General features: G+C 49.7%; 1 protein-coding gene across 1 annotated transcript in view; it reads right to left on the bottom strand.

The window, feature by feature from the left end:
• DOCK7 (dedicator of cytokinesis 7) overlaps nucleotides 1-15,448 on the bottom strand; it is a 151,081-nt gene that overhangs the window by 60,194 nt on the left and 75,439 nt on the right. Inside the window, exons 20-31 of the mRNA XM_044674772.1 lie at nucleotides 13,670-13,808; nucleotides 13,245-13,346; nucleotides 11,862-11,948; nucleotides 10,692-10,923; nucleotides 9,629-9,793; nucleotides 8,657-8,826; nucleotides 5,310-5,402; nucleotides 4,021-4,110; nucleotides 3,001-3,096; nucleotides 1,740-1,880; nucleotides 1,547-1,660; nucleotides 1,269-1,439 (exon numbers count right to left, since the gene is read on the bottom strand). Of these exons, the coding sequence (XP_044530707.1) occupies nucleotides 1,269-1,439; nucleotides 1,547-1,660; nucleotides 1,740-1,880; nucleotides 3,001-3,096; nucleotides 4,021-4,110; nucleotides 5,310-5,402; nucleotides 8,657-8,826; nucleotides 9,629-9,793; nucleotides 10,692-10,923; nucleotides 11,862-11,948; nucleotides 13,245-13,346; nucleotides 13,670-13,808 (1,600 nt within the window). The remainder of the gene's footprint in view (nucleotides 1-1,268; nucleotides 1,440-1,546; nucleotides 1,661-1,739; nucleotides 1,881-3,000; nucleotides 3,097-4,020; nucleotides 4,111-5,309; nucleotides 5,403-8,656; nucleotides 8,827-9,628; nucleotides 9,794-10,691; nucleotides 10,924-11,861; nucleotides 11,949-13,244; nucleotides 13,347-13,669; nucleotides 13,809-15,448) is intronic.

Genomic DNA, 15,448 nt, shown 5'->3' with positions numbered 1-15,448 from the left:
GAACAGGCCAGAAAACCGGAGAGGGAGAGAGACAAGAAATGGGAGAGTGAGATAGAGAGACACGTGCAGATGAAGGGATAGAAACAGAGAAAGACAGAGAACAGAGACAGATAGACAGAGACAGAGAGCTCACTAAGCACTAGCGAAGGGCCTATACAGGGCCAGGGAGGGCTTTCCAGGGTGGATGTCTGGGAAGGGCCTGAATGGCCTCATGAGGACTTTGTCTTCTAACCCTGAGGCCACAGAAGCTGCTGGACCTTCCTGAGTGAGGTGTGATATGGTCAACTTTGTGCTTTAAAAGCGAGTTGAGGGAGGAGGCCCTGGGGGTGGTGTGGGGCTCAAACAGAGAGGGAAGAGATGAGCATGACATGGAGTGCACCCTTGGAGGGCTGAATGGAACATGGGGTCCCCCTACAAATAAGAGGGCCACGTTTGGGGGGGCATGTTGAGTCTGGGGTGCCTGGGGAGTGCTGTCCAGCTGGAGAGCTGAAGCAGGGAGCTCAGAACACCTATGAGGGCTCAATGCCCAGAGATGATGGCTGATTCTGTGGGAAATGTTGGGGTGACTGAGAGAAGCTGGGGAGAGGGAAGGCTCCAACAGAGATGTGAGGCTCAGTCAGGCAGATCCAGGCTCTTGTTCCAACAGGAAAGCTCAAGAAACCTCACTGTAAAGTGGTTCTGGAATCCCGGAGGAGGAGTCCTAAACAAAACACCCAACCAGGGTTCCAGGAGTCTACCATCTGCAATTCCACTTACTTCCTGGAATTTTGCAAGTCTTTAGGAAGCAAACCAAGGAATTCCACAGACATTTATTAGTGGCTGGGCCTGACCCAGTAGTTCCTGCTTGGCAACAACAACAAAGCTGCATTTTCTGTCCACCTCCCTCTCCTGTTTTCCCTCGTCCTCTCTTTCGGAATCAGTCGGGTTCTGTTCCTCATGACCTCAGAGGCTCCTAAAGTCACCTTCCTAAAGGAAGCTGCTAAGATCCGACAGAGCCCTGCGACTGCCAGGATCGGTACGATGCGCCCCGGTGACCCTCCAGGATCGGTACGATGCGCCCAGGTGACCCTGGCCCTTCTCCCGCCTGGCTCTACCTTCCTTCGCCGTCTTTTCCTCCTCCCTTGGCCCCTGCCATGCTGCGCTGAGTGATGCCTCCCTCACAAGACCCCCCCCTTCTCCTTGACCAGCCGTGTGTGTGCCCACGTCTGTCTGATGGGGGATGGGGGGGGGGTGTGCTAACCCTACCACCGGCCTGGGCACTTGCTTGCCTGAGATGTTGCAGAAGACACAGAAGGGGACGGCGAGGCTGGCGGCGTGAGCAAGCTGCAGGGCAGGTTCAGGGTGACGTAATGCTCATGGCTGCAGATGACCCTCAGGAAGTCTAGCCTCAAGGACACCAGGAGGCTTGGGTTGGCCAGCGTGTACAGCTTTGAGGACACCTGGAGAGCCCAAGAGAAGGTGGGCTGAGTGGGGGCAGGGCCCCAGGGGCCGGGCTGGGGTCCGAGGGCCGCGACGTCCTCCCTGCCCAGGCCCCGTCCCGCCTCACCTGTTTGTAGCAGGCCTTGATGAGGCTGAACACGAATCCACGGTCCATGACGGACAGCAGATCGTTGAGGAAGAAGGCGAGGCTCATGTTGAGTCTTTCCACCATTTCTGCGTCCTGGAGGACAGAGACGGAAATGAGATTCAAGAGAAACTCACCTGCGGGCTGGCCTGTGGCAGCAGCCCGGCGGCCTCACCTTCTGAAAGCGGGAAACGATGTCGCTGGCGATGGTGCTGACGAGGGCCGCAATGTCGTCCATGAAGCGTTCGGGAAAGCGGCTCTTCCTGGGAGCGTCCAGTTTCTCGGTGAAGTACAAATGGTGCGCCATGCTTTTCACCTGAGGAGAGGGCGACCGTCAGTCACAAGCACTCACCCAGGCCGTCTGATTCTGGAAGGGGAGGCCGACGTGTCCCACCTCCTGGGCCCTCCCCAGAGAATGGGACCAACTGGGCTGGCCCAACGCCTTTCTCAGACTCTTAAGGATCAGCAAACAGGCCTACAAAACACCAAGCTGGCTGGGATTTGGCCTAACCTGCCTCTACAGCTTACAAAAATAAGCCCTGAGAATCATATAAGCTCACACCCGATAATTAAATGCATTATCATCCCCAATGGACAGACCAGGAGCCAAGAGCCCAGAAAGGCAGCCTTGGGCAGAATAAGGCAGAAAATCTTTACCCCAAGGGCTGGGACTGGCCCTCTAAGACAGAAGGGAAGGGCAGGGGTTAGGCAAACAGGATTAAGTGACTGGTCCAACCAGGGTTACCTATCTAGAAAGTGTCTGAGGCTGGATTTGAACCCAGGTCCTCCTGACTCCAGCCTGACACTGTCCACTGGGCTACATGGCCATTTTACTTATATGTATTTGCCAGCTTCTCCTATGTCAATGGTTGTCCACTGAAACATGGTTCTTCCCCCACGCTGATAAATGTACCTAATAAGTGGCTTGTTTAACGGCTCTTAAGTGTAAAGTCATTTTTTTAAGTGGTCATTTTATCTCTCTCAAAGAAAAAACATTTGAAAAAAATCAGTTTTGATCTCAAACAGCTTAAATCCTAGATGAAGGGCAATTTCCTAGTCAATTTGTTAATCAGATACACCAGGGCTCTCGTTCTCCAGTTGTCCTGACAGCCTCCAAGCAAACACAGTCATACTGTTTATAAGACACAGAGAGTGCCATACTATTACTGTCATGCACTCAGCCCATCAATGAAGGGAAAAATGGATGCCTCTCCCACCTACTGAGTGCTCAATACAGGAAAGCCCTGACCCACAACGGAGTCACCACGTCCACTCTCCCGAGGGCTGAGTGCGGGAGCAAGGCAACTGTCCAGGCCTCTGGCCTAGAGGAATGGGAAGCCCAAAGGTCAGCGGCAAAGCCTGAGGCCTGGGGTCAAGAAGAGTGGACAGTCTTTCCCTGGGAAGAGCCATGAGGAGTGCCCATGTTGCCCGCTCACCATCAGTTCAAAGAAGAACCAGGCCTGCTGCAGAGCTGCTTCTCGGACGCTGCCGCTACAGACGACCCACTGCAAAGCCAGCTCCTCGTGGAAAAGCTACCCAGGAGGAAAGCAAAGTTAGTGCGGGGCGCGCGCCTCATCAGACAGAGCTCAGCTGGCAGTGCCAACACGAGGACCAAAGAAGCGAGGAAAACAACCAAAAGAAGCGAAAGGAGGCGCATGACCAATCTGGGCGATGCAGTGATGACGTCCATTAACGAAACGACTGGGTCACCATGTAAGACAATGGGGTGCTGGCGGCTGGCAACATGACATGGTATTTGGAACCAAACGGAACTTTAAAGCCAGATGAGAAAGAGCCTTTAGACTGTGCCTGCAAACAGAAACCAGAACTAGCAACAAAGAGATCCAAGCAGTTGCCTGTGGCTTCAAACGGTATCATGGAACATCTTCCACAAACTTTGCAGGCACTGTTTAAGGAACGCCTTTGACAATCTGGCCTTTATTTTTCATGTTATCAGGAACAGAAGTTCATTTTTATAAAATTCCTTCCTCATTCTTATAGCATAATGGATTTGCATACAAAGCAATTTGCAAATTAGTGCATATTACTTAATATGAGAAAGGACTAACAAAACTGAGCACAAGGGAAGCAAATTAACATATCTTACTAAGGGTGATAATTTTTCTAACTCATCTTCCTTTCCCTGGAGATTTAAACACAAAACAGAAGCAGTATTAAGGGTGGATACAGTTTTGGCAGTGAAATTAAACAATTACGCTTTAATTCACCAGACTCCGAGCCACCAGGCAACCCCCACGGTTTAGCTATTCTATAATAGAATCAGGGTTCCATTGATAGACCAGAGTAGCCCCCGACCCAGGGGCACGGGTTCTCAAACTGGTGTTTTGGTGCCTATGGCCCTGCTAGGAACATTTCACATCTGCTAGAGAAAGAACAGTGACAGATCAGATGGATTTTTTTTCCCCCAAAGATCAATTGTCTCCACTTGAATCTACCTTTTTAGTTGGTAAACGTCCCGTTAATGTTTGTAAGAAACTTGACGTCTCTGTGTGCGAAGACATACGATTACAACTTCGATCCATAGCCTATGGAGTGAAGATGAATGAATGATGACAAAACATTAAAGTTTGTTGGGGGTGACTGCAGCTCAAGGATAATGTACAACTTTTAATATTTGTCAGGAATATGGTTTAATTTGTTGTCAAAAACCAGCATTTTTTTCTTCCCAGTCTGCTATCCACCATCTTGAGCTGCTTCAAACAGATTGATAACAATGTATAAAAAAAAAATTCAGATGCCTTCAATGGATTAAAAAAAAGGTTTAAGAAAATGTGGGTATTTTTATGGAGCTATATATAGCTGTTGCTGCAAAGAATGAAACTTTCATAGTTGTAGTCTGTAAACATGCACATATCCAGTGAGGGGAAAAAAAACATCTTTTTTTTTAAAGCAACATACTTCTCAATGGTCCCAGAACAAATAATCAAACAACTTTGTCCAAGCAAAAACAAACATATGGGGGGATTTGGTTTGTATTTTTGGCACGGCCAATATTCTACAAATCCTTACATTGGGAATAGAATGTTCCACTGGGGATGCCGTTTGTAATGATAATCATGAGCTAGCCTCTGGGGGATGAAGACAAACTTTCCTTCCAAGATCAGAGACAGTTGAGATGTATGTTCTGTGTCATGCAATATCTAAAAGCAGCAGGCAACTGGAATTGAATAAGTGATTTCAACTATTTCAGCTTAGTTGCTACCAATTTCATCCTTTGCAACATGGTACAAATTAAAATGTATCTGCTTTTGGTTCTTAGTCTTTCGGGGCTCATTTTTCAGTTTAAATTCAGCTTTTGTCTGTTCCCACTTTTATTCTTCTGTGACAGTGTAAATATGACAAGATAGGAAATGCTTTATGAAAGTGGTAAGATGAGAAGAGACTGTAAATCAAAATGGAAAACTATGGCTTTGCAGAGAGGAGTGAGAACAAGCCCACCAGACAGGGGCTGAACCTAAGGGAGAAACGAATGGAATCCAAGACCCAACGTCCATAAGCAGCATCCACTAAGATGGAGGCAGGAGGGGGGGGGGACATCACTGGGACAATTGGTGGTATTCATGCAGGCATCGTGGTGGGGGAATGTGCTAATTAAAAAAAATCATGAACTTTCCAAAATTGAGAAAAGCAAGCCACTGAAACCATAGAGAATAGACTAGAAAGTCACGTTCTAAAGGGAAATATCAGCAGCCAATAAAGAAACCTCGGATGATGTCGACACCACCTGTGTTGGTTCTGCACTTGGACTGGGGTTGCATCCCCATGGGGCAGCCTTTGGACCACCAGTGTTAACCCAGGAATTGGAGCGGTCTAAACCCTAAGCATATAATAGAAAGTGGTTGGGAAAGGAAAGAAAGATTACATGTTGCATGCTGTATAGTATCCTTAAAGAAACCCACTCTTTCAAGAATTAATGTGTTCAATGCAAACATGTCTTTCATTAGTACTGTTAAAGGAATCAACATTTTTAGGCACTTGTCAAGTAGTTTAGTTCATTCAGTTATCCTACAACATCCTACTACGTAAGACACTACACAAAATTATTCAATAGCATCCTGAAATAATGGAACGTTCTTGATTTCTGTTTACAAAAAAATCAACCTGGGACCCCAGAGCCTGAAGCTTGATTTCTGAAACGGGCACCATCGAAGCAATCTAAAATGAGAGCTCAAAGTGTACGAGGGGAGGAATGGGGACACGGAGCTGGCTGGACCTGGGGGCATAAAAGGGCCAACAAGATATTCTAGTTCTGGCTGGGTGGAAGCATTCTGAAAATTCTGAACTTAACAAAGATGGCAGCCATCTCCAGAGAAGCATCACTGTAGATGCTCCTTTCAAAGTTGTCCTGCTTGTCTGTGTCTCCTTCTGTTCTCTTCTGGCTGTTACAAAGGTTGGTTCTTTCTTTTCCGAAGGCCTTTCATTTTATCCCATTGCTGGGTGTTCCTCTTAGTCTGGCCTGGCCTCCTCTTCTCCACTCCTGCCTCCTCCTCACCTGACCACCTCTACAGGTCATCAGGCTGCCTGGAGCCAGGTGGGAGCAGAAGCAGCTTCAGAGGTAGGCAAGACCATGAGGAAGAAGCCCACGCCGGCTCCTATTCTTCTCGGCCTCTCCCCAGCCTCTACCCTGGCCAAGAAGACGAATCAGAAGGAGTGACATGAGCCGGTATATGGAGAGTCACGGCCGTACAGTACATCATCTCCTTCTATAAAGTGCAGGCAGCAAAGGCCCGCTTCCTTCATGCCAGGGTATTCCTAATGCCCAGCGCAGAGCCTGGCACACAGGAGGCAATTAATAAATGCTTGTGGATTGATGGATGCCCCAAAGATGACACCAATGACTGTTACTTAGGTTCGAATTTCCTATGGTTCTGATAAAGCTCATTAGTGATGGACTTCAAAATCTTCTGCTCATACTGGATGGATTAAGAAAAGACTTTTGCTCTTTATCAAAGAATTTCAGTTAAAATACGTAAATCACAGGTAACGACATTCTGAGTGACAGAAAACAACAAAAAAAGGGTTGTTTTTTCATTCTTAAAAGCAGGCATCCCATTAGTCTATCTGTTGTGTGCCTGCCCTCCAAGTGCCATAAACCCTGTTGAACTGTGGCTATTCCCTAATTCTGCCTGTCTGCCTGCCTCCAAAGGGAGATGCCCAGAGCACCAGTCTGTAATGTTGGGGGACTCCCCACTCCCCCAAGAGCCCATACATATGGCATTCTGGAGATCTTCCCAGCCTGGCCCTGACTGCATTCAATAGGCTCCATTCATATGGTAGCACACAGCCCTCTTGGGGTTCCCTCTGTTTAATTCTGTCTCCAGACTCCGAGTCTTTGTACAAGCTGGACTGCAGGCCTGGCCTGGCCTGGCTCTTTGCCAGAACTTCCTAGAGTTTTTCACTGCCTTTCGAGCTCAGTCCAAAGGCCATCTTCCCTGGGACCTTTGTTATTACCACTAGGGAGGGCTGCCCCCACTCCTTGTTCTGATTTTGATTCTTTAAAACCAAAATGTTTAGGAAATGTATCCTAAAATACCACTGGAAGCCTTGAAGGCAGAAAGCGTTGGCTCCCTGTCTTTGCAGCCCCAGCAGCTAGCACAGGGCTTGGCAACACACTTTGGGTCTTAATAACATTTGCTGGCTGTCTTACAAAAGGTCTGTGTTATTATGGGCTAAATTCTCACTTCGGACAAGCAGACAGACATTTGCCAAGTGGCTCTCACCATAATCTATCACAAGGTATTCTATACCCAAAAGGCATCCCAGAGTGGCTGAGCTCTGGGTGACATCTTCCACTTGGAACATTGTTTCTGAAGTATCAATGGCCCCGTAGGTCATTTCACTTGGGGGAGAACCACTTAAAGAAATCCAGCCGTGAACGGTCACTCCAAGCCCTCTCATTCCTAAAATGGCTCTTAAACTAAGGAAGAAATCATGCTGAAACACTGACTCAATACTTCCTAGGACACATTTTAGGCAAAAAATGGCTGAGGAGTCTGAATGGCCGTCTGTCACGAGCCTAACTGCAATGCCAGCATCCTCCTTAGAATCCGCTGCCTCCGGTCGCTGGGGCCAGGTTCCCTTTGTGAGAGAACTCCACTTTTAAATTCAGGAATGATATGGAGTCCTTGACTCAGCCTCTTCCCCAGAACGTGAACCAGAAAGAACCCAAGAAGGGATCGCTAAGGCTAAGGCTCTTTCGCCAGACCATCTGGGGGTGCAAAAATGCCTGCTGCCATGGGTGGGGGTCTCCCAAGAGCCCGAGCGCAGACAGCAGAGCCAGGAAAAATCTGTGTTCCTGTCTCCCACAGGTCTCTTACACGGGGCTGAGACTGCCTGACCTGGGAGGGATCCAAATGGGTCTTTATGTTCCTGTAGTCCTACTTTCAGGTAAGAAAGTTCACCTTGTCCTAACCCTGATCTGCTGCCTTAGGATGGGTTCCAAAGCAGAAGAGCAGCTAGGAGGGGGGGGGCACAGAGGAACCCAGGACCTCTCGTGTCCAGCAGTGCTTAGAAGCCCTCAGTGGCCAGGCGACCTCCCAATCTGGCATTGTTCCCTAGAGAGACGCCACCGTGCCAATCCCCCCCACCAGGGCTGAGAAAACAGGCCTGGCTGAGGCAATGTAATCAAACAAGCATTTATTAACCAAAATGAGTGTCTCCTGAGTCCCTCAGCCCGGCTCTGGCCGAAGGACGGACGGTGCCCAGAAGAGTGCCTCTGTGTAGGCTCTGGAGGTGTCGGTGTGGATGGGAATGTTCTATGGAACAGTCATTAGCTTAGAAAGGAGAGATTTGGCTAAAAAAAACCCAGGACTGCTCAGTCCACTGGGATCCACTTCGATTTGCTTCAGTGTTCATGCCCAGACCAGGCTCTGACAGGCAGCTCTGGGTAGTCGAGGCAGGTCGAGATCATCAAGGCATCACCGTTAACAGGGAAATTGCACCGTCTACTCTTCTCGGCTATCTATCTGCACTCCAAAGTGCCTCGGACCCATGCCTGGAGACAACTGGACATCCCCCCTTCACACAATTCAGAAAACGCCCCCAGACGCCCCGCACTGCCCGCGGCCTTACCTTGCTGCCGATGATGGAGCGGACTTCGTCATCGGGAGACGTGGGGGTCCCGGAGATATCCGGGTTGCTGTTGCTCAGGCTCCGCGAGCGGTTCAGGTGGAGGCTGGCGGGCCTCACGGCCGAGCGAGCCATTGTGGCGTAGTGCACGGACCCCCCCAGGCCTCCGGGTCCTTTGTGGGTTCACGGAATCACAGAAATCACAGAAACAATCAGAAAGGCTGATGAAATGTCAGCCCTCCCCCCAATTCCAGCATGATGCTGCGTCTCAAGGAAAGCCCAGGTCGTCCACGCGCCGGCAGAGCCCCAGAAAGCAGTGGACACAACGGGGCCCTGGGATGACCGCAAATGGCCAGGGCTGCCCAGGTCCCATCACAGTCTCGGCGGCCCCCAGCTTTCTAGAACCACTGAGACTGTCCTCGAGGACTTGGAGCAAAAAGGACACTTTGCCATTTTCCCCCCTGAGAGACTTCAAGGAAAATGAAAAGGCTGCCAAGGCCCTGCTCAGTGCTTAAAGCTGAGAGCCGGGAAGGGGCTGATCTTTGGGACTGCCAATAATGGCGCCGTATCCAGCCCAGGATCTTGGGGCTGGCCAGGGTCCCTCGTGAGGGGCACAAGCGGTGGGTCCTGGATCACGCAGACCTGCTGACAGCACGGGCGACACCGATGCCTCATTTCACTGGGAGGGGGAGGAGAGGACACGCTCCCACCCTGGGGCTCGATTCTGCAGGAGCTCCCTAAAAGGCCATTCTGGGTGGGTGTCTCGGACCCTCAGGAGGTCACCCCCCGCCCCCAGATGACCCTGGATCTCAGAAGTCCAGGAGAACGCTGGCATTCGGTCTGAATCAAAGTCTCTTTAGTGGGAGGCAAACGCAAAATTCAAATCGGCTTACCAGAACCGAAAAGCCTGCGTGCCTGTCCAGCCCGGGTTCTGCCGGACAAAGAGCCCTTCCCCGAGGCCCGGCCTCCACGTACCTGGCGAGGGCGAGCTGGGGTACGTGTTGGGCAGCCGGAACACGTAATAGATGTAGGACGTCAGAAGGCTGTTGCGGCCGTGCTGGTCCTGACTCCCCTCCAGGCTTCGGTGCAGCCGGTTCACGATGGAGGCCATGGCCTCGAAGGACGCCTGGCCCAGGTTCACTTCAAAGACGAGGAGGGAAGTCGGGGGTCAGGGGTCGCCCCAGGGGACCCCCCCCGTGCCGCTTGGGGCTGAGGGGCGAGTCTGGGGTGGCCTCCTGGCCTCGGATCCGCTTTGCCCAGGGGGCATGTCCCCAGGGGCCCTCTGGGAGCTCACCGGCGCAAACATGGAGCGTCCGCTTCCCAAGAGGACAGCCGAGACCCCGAGCCTGCAGGGCCCCGAGCATCAATGATGCCCCTTCAGCCCACAGTCAGGGCACGGCAGAACCTCCACAGCGAGGTGGGATCCCGAACAAGAGCCCCTGCATTTACGGGGTGCTCTGGGCGCTGCAAAGCTTTCCACGTGTTACCGTTAGCCACCTCTTACAAAGGAGGAAATGGAGGCAGACAGATGTTAAGTGACCCATCCAAGGCCACCCACTAAGGAAGTGCCCGAGACGGCATTCGAACTCAGACCTCTCTGAGCCCAAGTCTGGTACTCTAAACCCTGCACTGTTTGGCAACCCCTGGTGGTTGTCAAGCCATTTCTGTCATGTCTGACTCTTTGTGACCCACTCTGGGGTTTTCTTGGCAGAGATACGGCAGTGCTTTGACATTTCCTTCTCTGTCTCACTTTACAGATGAGGAAACTGAGGCAAATAGGGTGAAGTGACTTGCCCAAGGTCCCCCAGCTAGTGTCTGAGGCCAGGCCTGGCACCGCACCCAACCGCTTTCGCCAGCCCCTTCCAAGGGCCTCCCGTGCCTGCCCTGTGCCCAGGACTCGAGGGCCTTCCCCAGAGAGCCCCACCCTGGGGGCACCAGACAGGTGCCCTGTGTGGCAGGTGGGCCTGCCTTGTCCCCTGTGTCCGGCCTCTGCGGAGCCTCAGAGAGCAGCTTCCCCCCCCCCCCCAGGCCGCCTCACCTATCTGGCCGGCGATGACCGGCGGGCGGACCACCAGGAGGATCAGTTTGTCGAGCAGCAGGTGAAGGAAGCGCACCACCGGCTCCAGCTGAGAGGAACTCAGGGCGGAGATGCTGCTCTTGAGCTCGCTCTCCAGGTTGTTCTCCACGATGCGCATGTCTCCGATCCGCACCGGGAACATGTGCTCGTCCAGAGCATTGACCAGAGCGAAGAACTTGTCCAGGTACGGGTCCTAGGAGGCAAGGCCAGGAGCCGGTCAGCGGGGCTGGAGCTGGACGGCTGCTCAGGCCTCCCTGCAGGCGGGCCCTGGGAGCTGGCTCTAACGTCATTAGAAACTCGCCTTCTTCACGACTTTTGGGTTTCTAGGCCAGCCGGAGGGCCCATCAGGGCAGACTCCAAGGCTACCAGTCAAAAGGGTGACTGCCCCGGGCCAGCAAGCGGCTCCCTCCGGTACACCAAGCCCCACTCCGGCCTGCGGAAAGGAGGCCCAGCACTGAAGGTCCGAGCCCCAGGAGCTGCCCACCCCAGCAGCGGCTGCGCCACGCCGCCCTCTCCCCCTCCTCTACGATTGGGCTGCTCAAACTCCGCATCCAGAACAGAAGGAGGCAATGAGAAACTCGGGCATTCTGGCTCCTCTTCTATTAATCAGGAAGTTAATATTTTTGCGGGCATTCATCTATATATTTTGTACGTTTTCATCTAAGATTGTCAGATTTATTGGCATAGAGTTGGGCAAAATAACTTCCAGTAATTGCTTTAAGTTCTTCTTCATGGATGACGATTTACCTTTTTTGTATCTGGTATTGGTCATGTGGATTTCTTTTTTTTAAAATCAAGTCAACCAGTGGTTTATCTATTTTATTTTTTCATAAAACCAACTCCTTGTCTTAATGGTTTTGTTCAATGTTCCTTGTTCAATGGTTTTCTTACTTTCAGTGTTATTCATTTCTCCTCTGATGGGGGGGATTTTAAATTTGTTCCTTTTCTAGTTTTTTTGGGCGTGTGCCCAGCATCCATGAGAAGCTTATAAGGAGAAACCTTGGCCAAGCAAATGGAGCTACGGTCCTTGGCCTTTCAGAAAGAAAACTTCTTGATGTTTATCTCCTTCTATCAGGATCCTTCTGTGAAATCCGGCCAGCAGCTGTGGACGAAGGTTCGACGCCCTCTTACCTGCGTATGAATGGAAGATACGGCCACCACCTCCACGTTAAAGACGCCCTTGTGATTGTCGACCCACTTCATTCCGGGGAGAGGCACCTGGAAGGAGTTCACAGAGTCACCCCAAGCTCCGACTCCAAAAGGGCCCCCTGCAATCCCATCTACAAACATCCAGAGCCAAAAGGTCCCATGGCTCAGGAGCCGAGGGTGTCTGACAGAAAACAACCTGGGAGTCCCAACTCCTTCTGCACAGAGTCAAGGATCGATGGAAGCCCGTGCCTTCCGCCTGGTGAGGGCGAGCCAGTGGGATGCAGGGCCCGCTGACGTCAGGGATACTTAAGGGAGCCCAACGCCCATCCGGGTCTTCACCACAAGCCTTCTCCCAGGCTCCCCCCTTCCATTTAATGATCTTTTGATGAAAGATGTTTTAGATAAGAAACTCAGAACTAAAGAAAAGGGTGGGGGGCAGCTAGGTGGCTCACTGAATACAGCTAGGCCTTACGACAGAAGGTCCTGGATTCAAATATGGACTCAGACACTTCCTAGTTGTGTGACCCTGAGCAAGTCACTTAACTCCCAGTGTCCAGTTCTTACTGCTCTTCTGCCATAGAACCACTACATAATATTGATTCTAAGATGTAAGATGAGAGTTTAAAAAGTGTTTTTAAAGAAAAAATAAATGAAAAGGATGCTATAAATTCACTTTCTACAAAGGATGTGTTTTCTGGAAATTAACCCTTTGTAAACAATTATTTTTTTGTTATATATATATATATTCATGACAATTTATTTTAATTTGGGATCAATTACCAATTGAGAGGGGCTTGTTACAATTGAATTTCAAGCTCTTTGACCCATCCTAGTTTTAGTTGACTTAGAAAAACACAAATACTTCAAGGAACTAGTGAACTGAAATGAACCCTGGAGTAAGCAATTTTTAAAGGTGAACTAGCCTTCCCAATGAGTAGTTTTCTCTAGTTTGAGTTTTTCTCTACTGCCATTAAAGCTGAAGGCAAAGGCCAGGCCAAAGCGGCCTCTTGCAGGTCTTCATCTCAGCAGAAACAGCCTTCTGAGTGGCCCACAGAAGGGCTGCCCATCGACGGCTGTGCCAGCCAAGGCGGCCCAGCTAGACACAGAAAAGCGCCCCTGCAGAGGCCGAGGTCTGGGATTCTCTGGTCACAGACACTCCCTGAGAAGGGATGGAAAGGCTCCTCTCCCCGCAATAGCGGAGAGCTCCTACAAAGGAAATCTCATGCCCTCCAAGGACTAAAATAGGATTTTGTTTCAGGACGGGACCCATCTAAGTAAACCAGTCAAACAGAATGTTTTCCATATTTTTTGTGGCTTTTTACTTTGTGTCATTTGCTCTAGAATGCCACCATGAAAGCTACTGACCTCAGGAGAGAGCACCGAATAGGCCTGGGGTGGCTTTTCCAGAGAGACAGGCAAGCAAAACTGACCAGTCTTCAACCTTCCGTTCTGAAGCATTGGTATCCACTTTAAAGAAAAGGAAATGGCATCTTAAACATCAGACTGTATTAGAAGAGATCCTGTTTAGGATAGCATAACCTCTGGCACGAAGAAGCTCTGACCCCCAAAGAGCCTCAGTAATGAGAAACCAAAAGGATGGTGCGAAGTTGGCTTCTCCTCGTACAGAAGTCCAGGATACAGTTATCAGAAATACTGAAAAAGAAGTCCCTTTCTCCCTGAAAACAGTCATTAGTAGAACCATCCCACTGACACTCAGTAATGGCTTACATTTTGTAATTATGAACAGAAACTTTGTCCTGGTCAGTAACTACTGAATAAAACAGGCTTACTGTGTAGCCCACCGGAGTCTCCAGCGGAGTGTTCTGTTTCTGCTGACAGCTAACATGATAGAAGGTAAAAAGCAGGTGGTGGTGGTCAGTCAGGGTGGCAGGAAGTTTCACTTTAATTTCTTCATGGAAATCTGGAGATCTGAACAGAAAGCAAAGATGCTTTGATGAAAAGTCAGGGACAGTACAAACGCAGTGTCTATGACTTGAGGAGGGCTTCTGGTGGCAAAGACATTCTTAGTTGTGCATATAGTTTCTAATGCTATTTCTATTTTTATGTTGATCTCGACACACTCAAAGGCCACAAAAGGAAAGACACTTTCCTAGAAGTAGTTATTTTCCTCCCGAATTTTATTTCTCCATTGTTTCAGCTTTCTGAAAGGTTAAAAATAACCAATACTACTATTTAAAAATGATTCCTCAATGGTCTTTTTGGAAAGAGGAAACACTGCTTTTCCTTAAAGCTGATCGGGTGAAGTGTATTTTACACTCACTATGTCATCATTTTTCTTTTGAAAGATAAAAAGTCCAATGGTGTCTGAAGGCATGATACGAAGAGTTGCCTTTGATTGTGGTAGACTAATTCTTCCTTCTGCAGTTAACAGTAAAAAGAAAATAAATCCTACAACTACACTGGCCTTATGCTTTATTCTTTTCACAGGTTCTAGAGTAACAATAGATATTCCCGTCCAGTTTAAATTAAATGAAATCTACTAGTCTCCCACAGTCACTGTCCCAGGATTCTGTGTTCAAGAGGAGCAACTTGAGATATTGTTTTAAAAACATCATTGACTTCTGTGACACTTAAGACTTCAGGGCCTGGAACAAATCCTGACAGCATAGACCCAAATGCCACGATCATTTTGCTCTTTCCCTCAAGGACAAGTTACCCACAATGAAAACTGAGGACACCATGGACTCAAGCAAAATTTCTGGTCCAATACCCACTGTGCTCCCACCTAGGAATGTCTGTTCACTTGACTTTTCTGCCCCCTGACTTCAGGTGCTTCCATACTTAAAGCTTGAACTGAGGAGCAATGCAAGTACAACTCACCAGCCACCATCCCAAACATCCTCACTCTCTTAGACCTTCCATCATGCCCAAACTGGTACTCTCTACTCTGAATAACTCTCTCACCATTTTCTTCTGCCACTCCTGCTCCCAAGCCACTAAGCATTCTTGGAAAATGTTCATGCATTCAAACTCAGTATGCCTGCAAGAAATGGACTGGGGGGCAGCTGGGTAGCTCAGTGGATTGAGAGCCAGGCCTAGAGACGGGAGGTCCTACGTTCAAATCTGGCCTCAGACACTTCCCAGCTGTGTAACCCTGGGCAAGTCCCTTGACCCCCATTGCCTACCCTTATCACTCTTCTGCCTTGGAGCCAATACACAGTATTGACTCCAAGACGGAAGGTGAGGGTTTAAAAAAAAAAGGAAAGAAAAAAAAAAAGAAATGGACTGAATGCTGGCCAAGTCCTTCCTGGGGCAGCTTGGCAGTCTCAATTCATTTCAATAAGGATTTCCTTTTTTAAGCCCTCACTAGCTAATGGACTTTGTGCAAGACAGAAGCACGTAGACCACCAGAAAGTAACCCTTGCCCTGAGCATACTTCTTTCTATTTGGCAGACTTATTTCCTCCCTCCATTGTTCTCCACAAGGTTCCAGACCTTTTCTCCCCTTTTTAGCCCTCAATTTCCTAGCAGCCCTAGTATCTTACTGCCCAGAAGATTTGGGGCTCTCCTTCAACTTGAGGTCTGGCAGCCTCCACACGTGCTGCCTCG

This window comes from Gracilinanus agilis, chromosome 4, assembly GCF_016433145.1.
Source record: "Gracilinanus agilis isolate LMUSP501 chromosome 4, AgileGrace, whole genome shotgun sequence".
Taxonomy (NCBI): domain Eukaryota; kingdom Metazoa; phylum Chordata; class Mammalia; order Didelphimorphia; family Didelphidae; genus Gracilinanus; species Gracilinanus agilis.
This window is presented reverse-complemented; position numbering and strand designations above follow the sequence as displayed.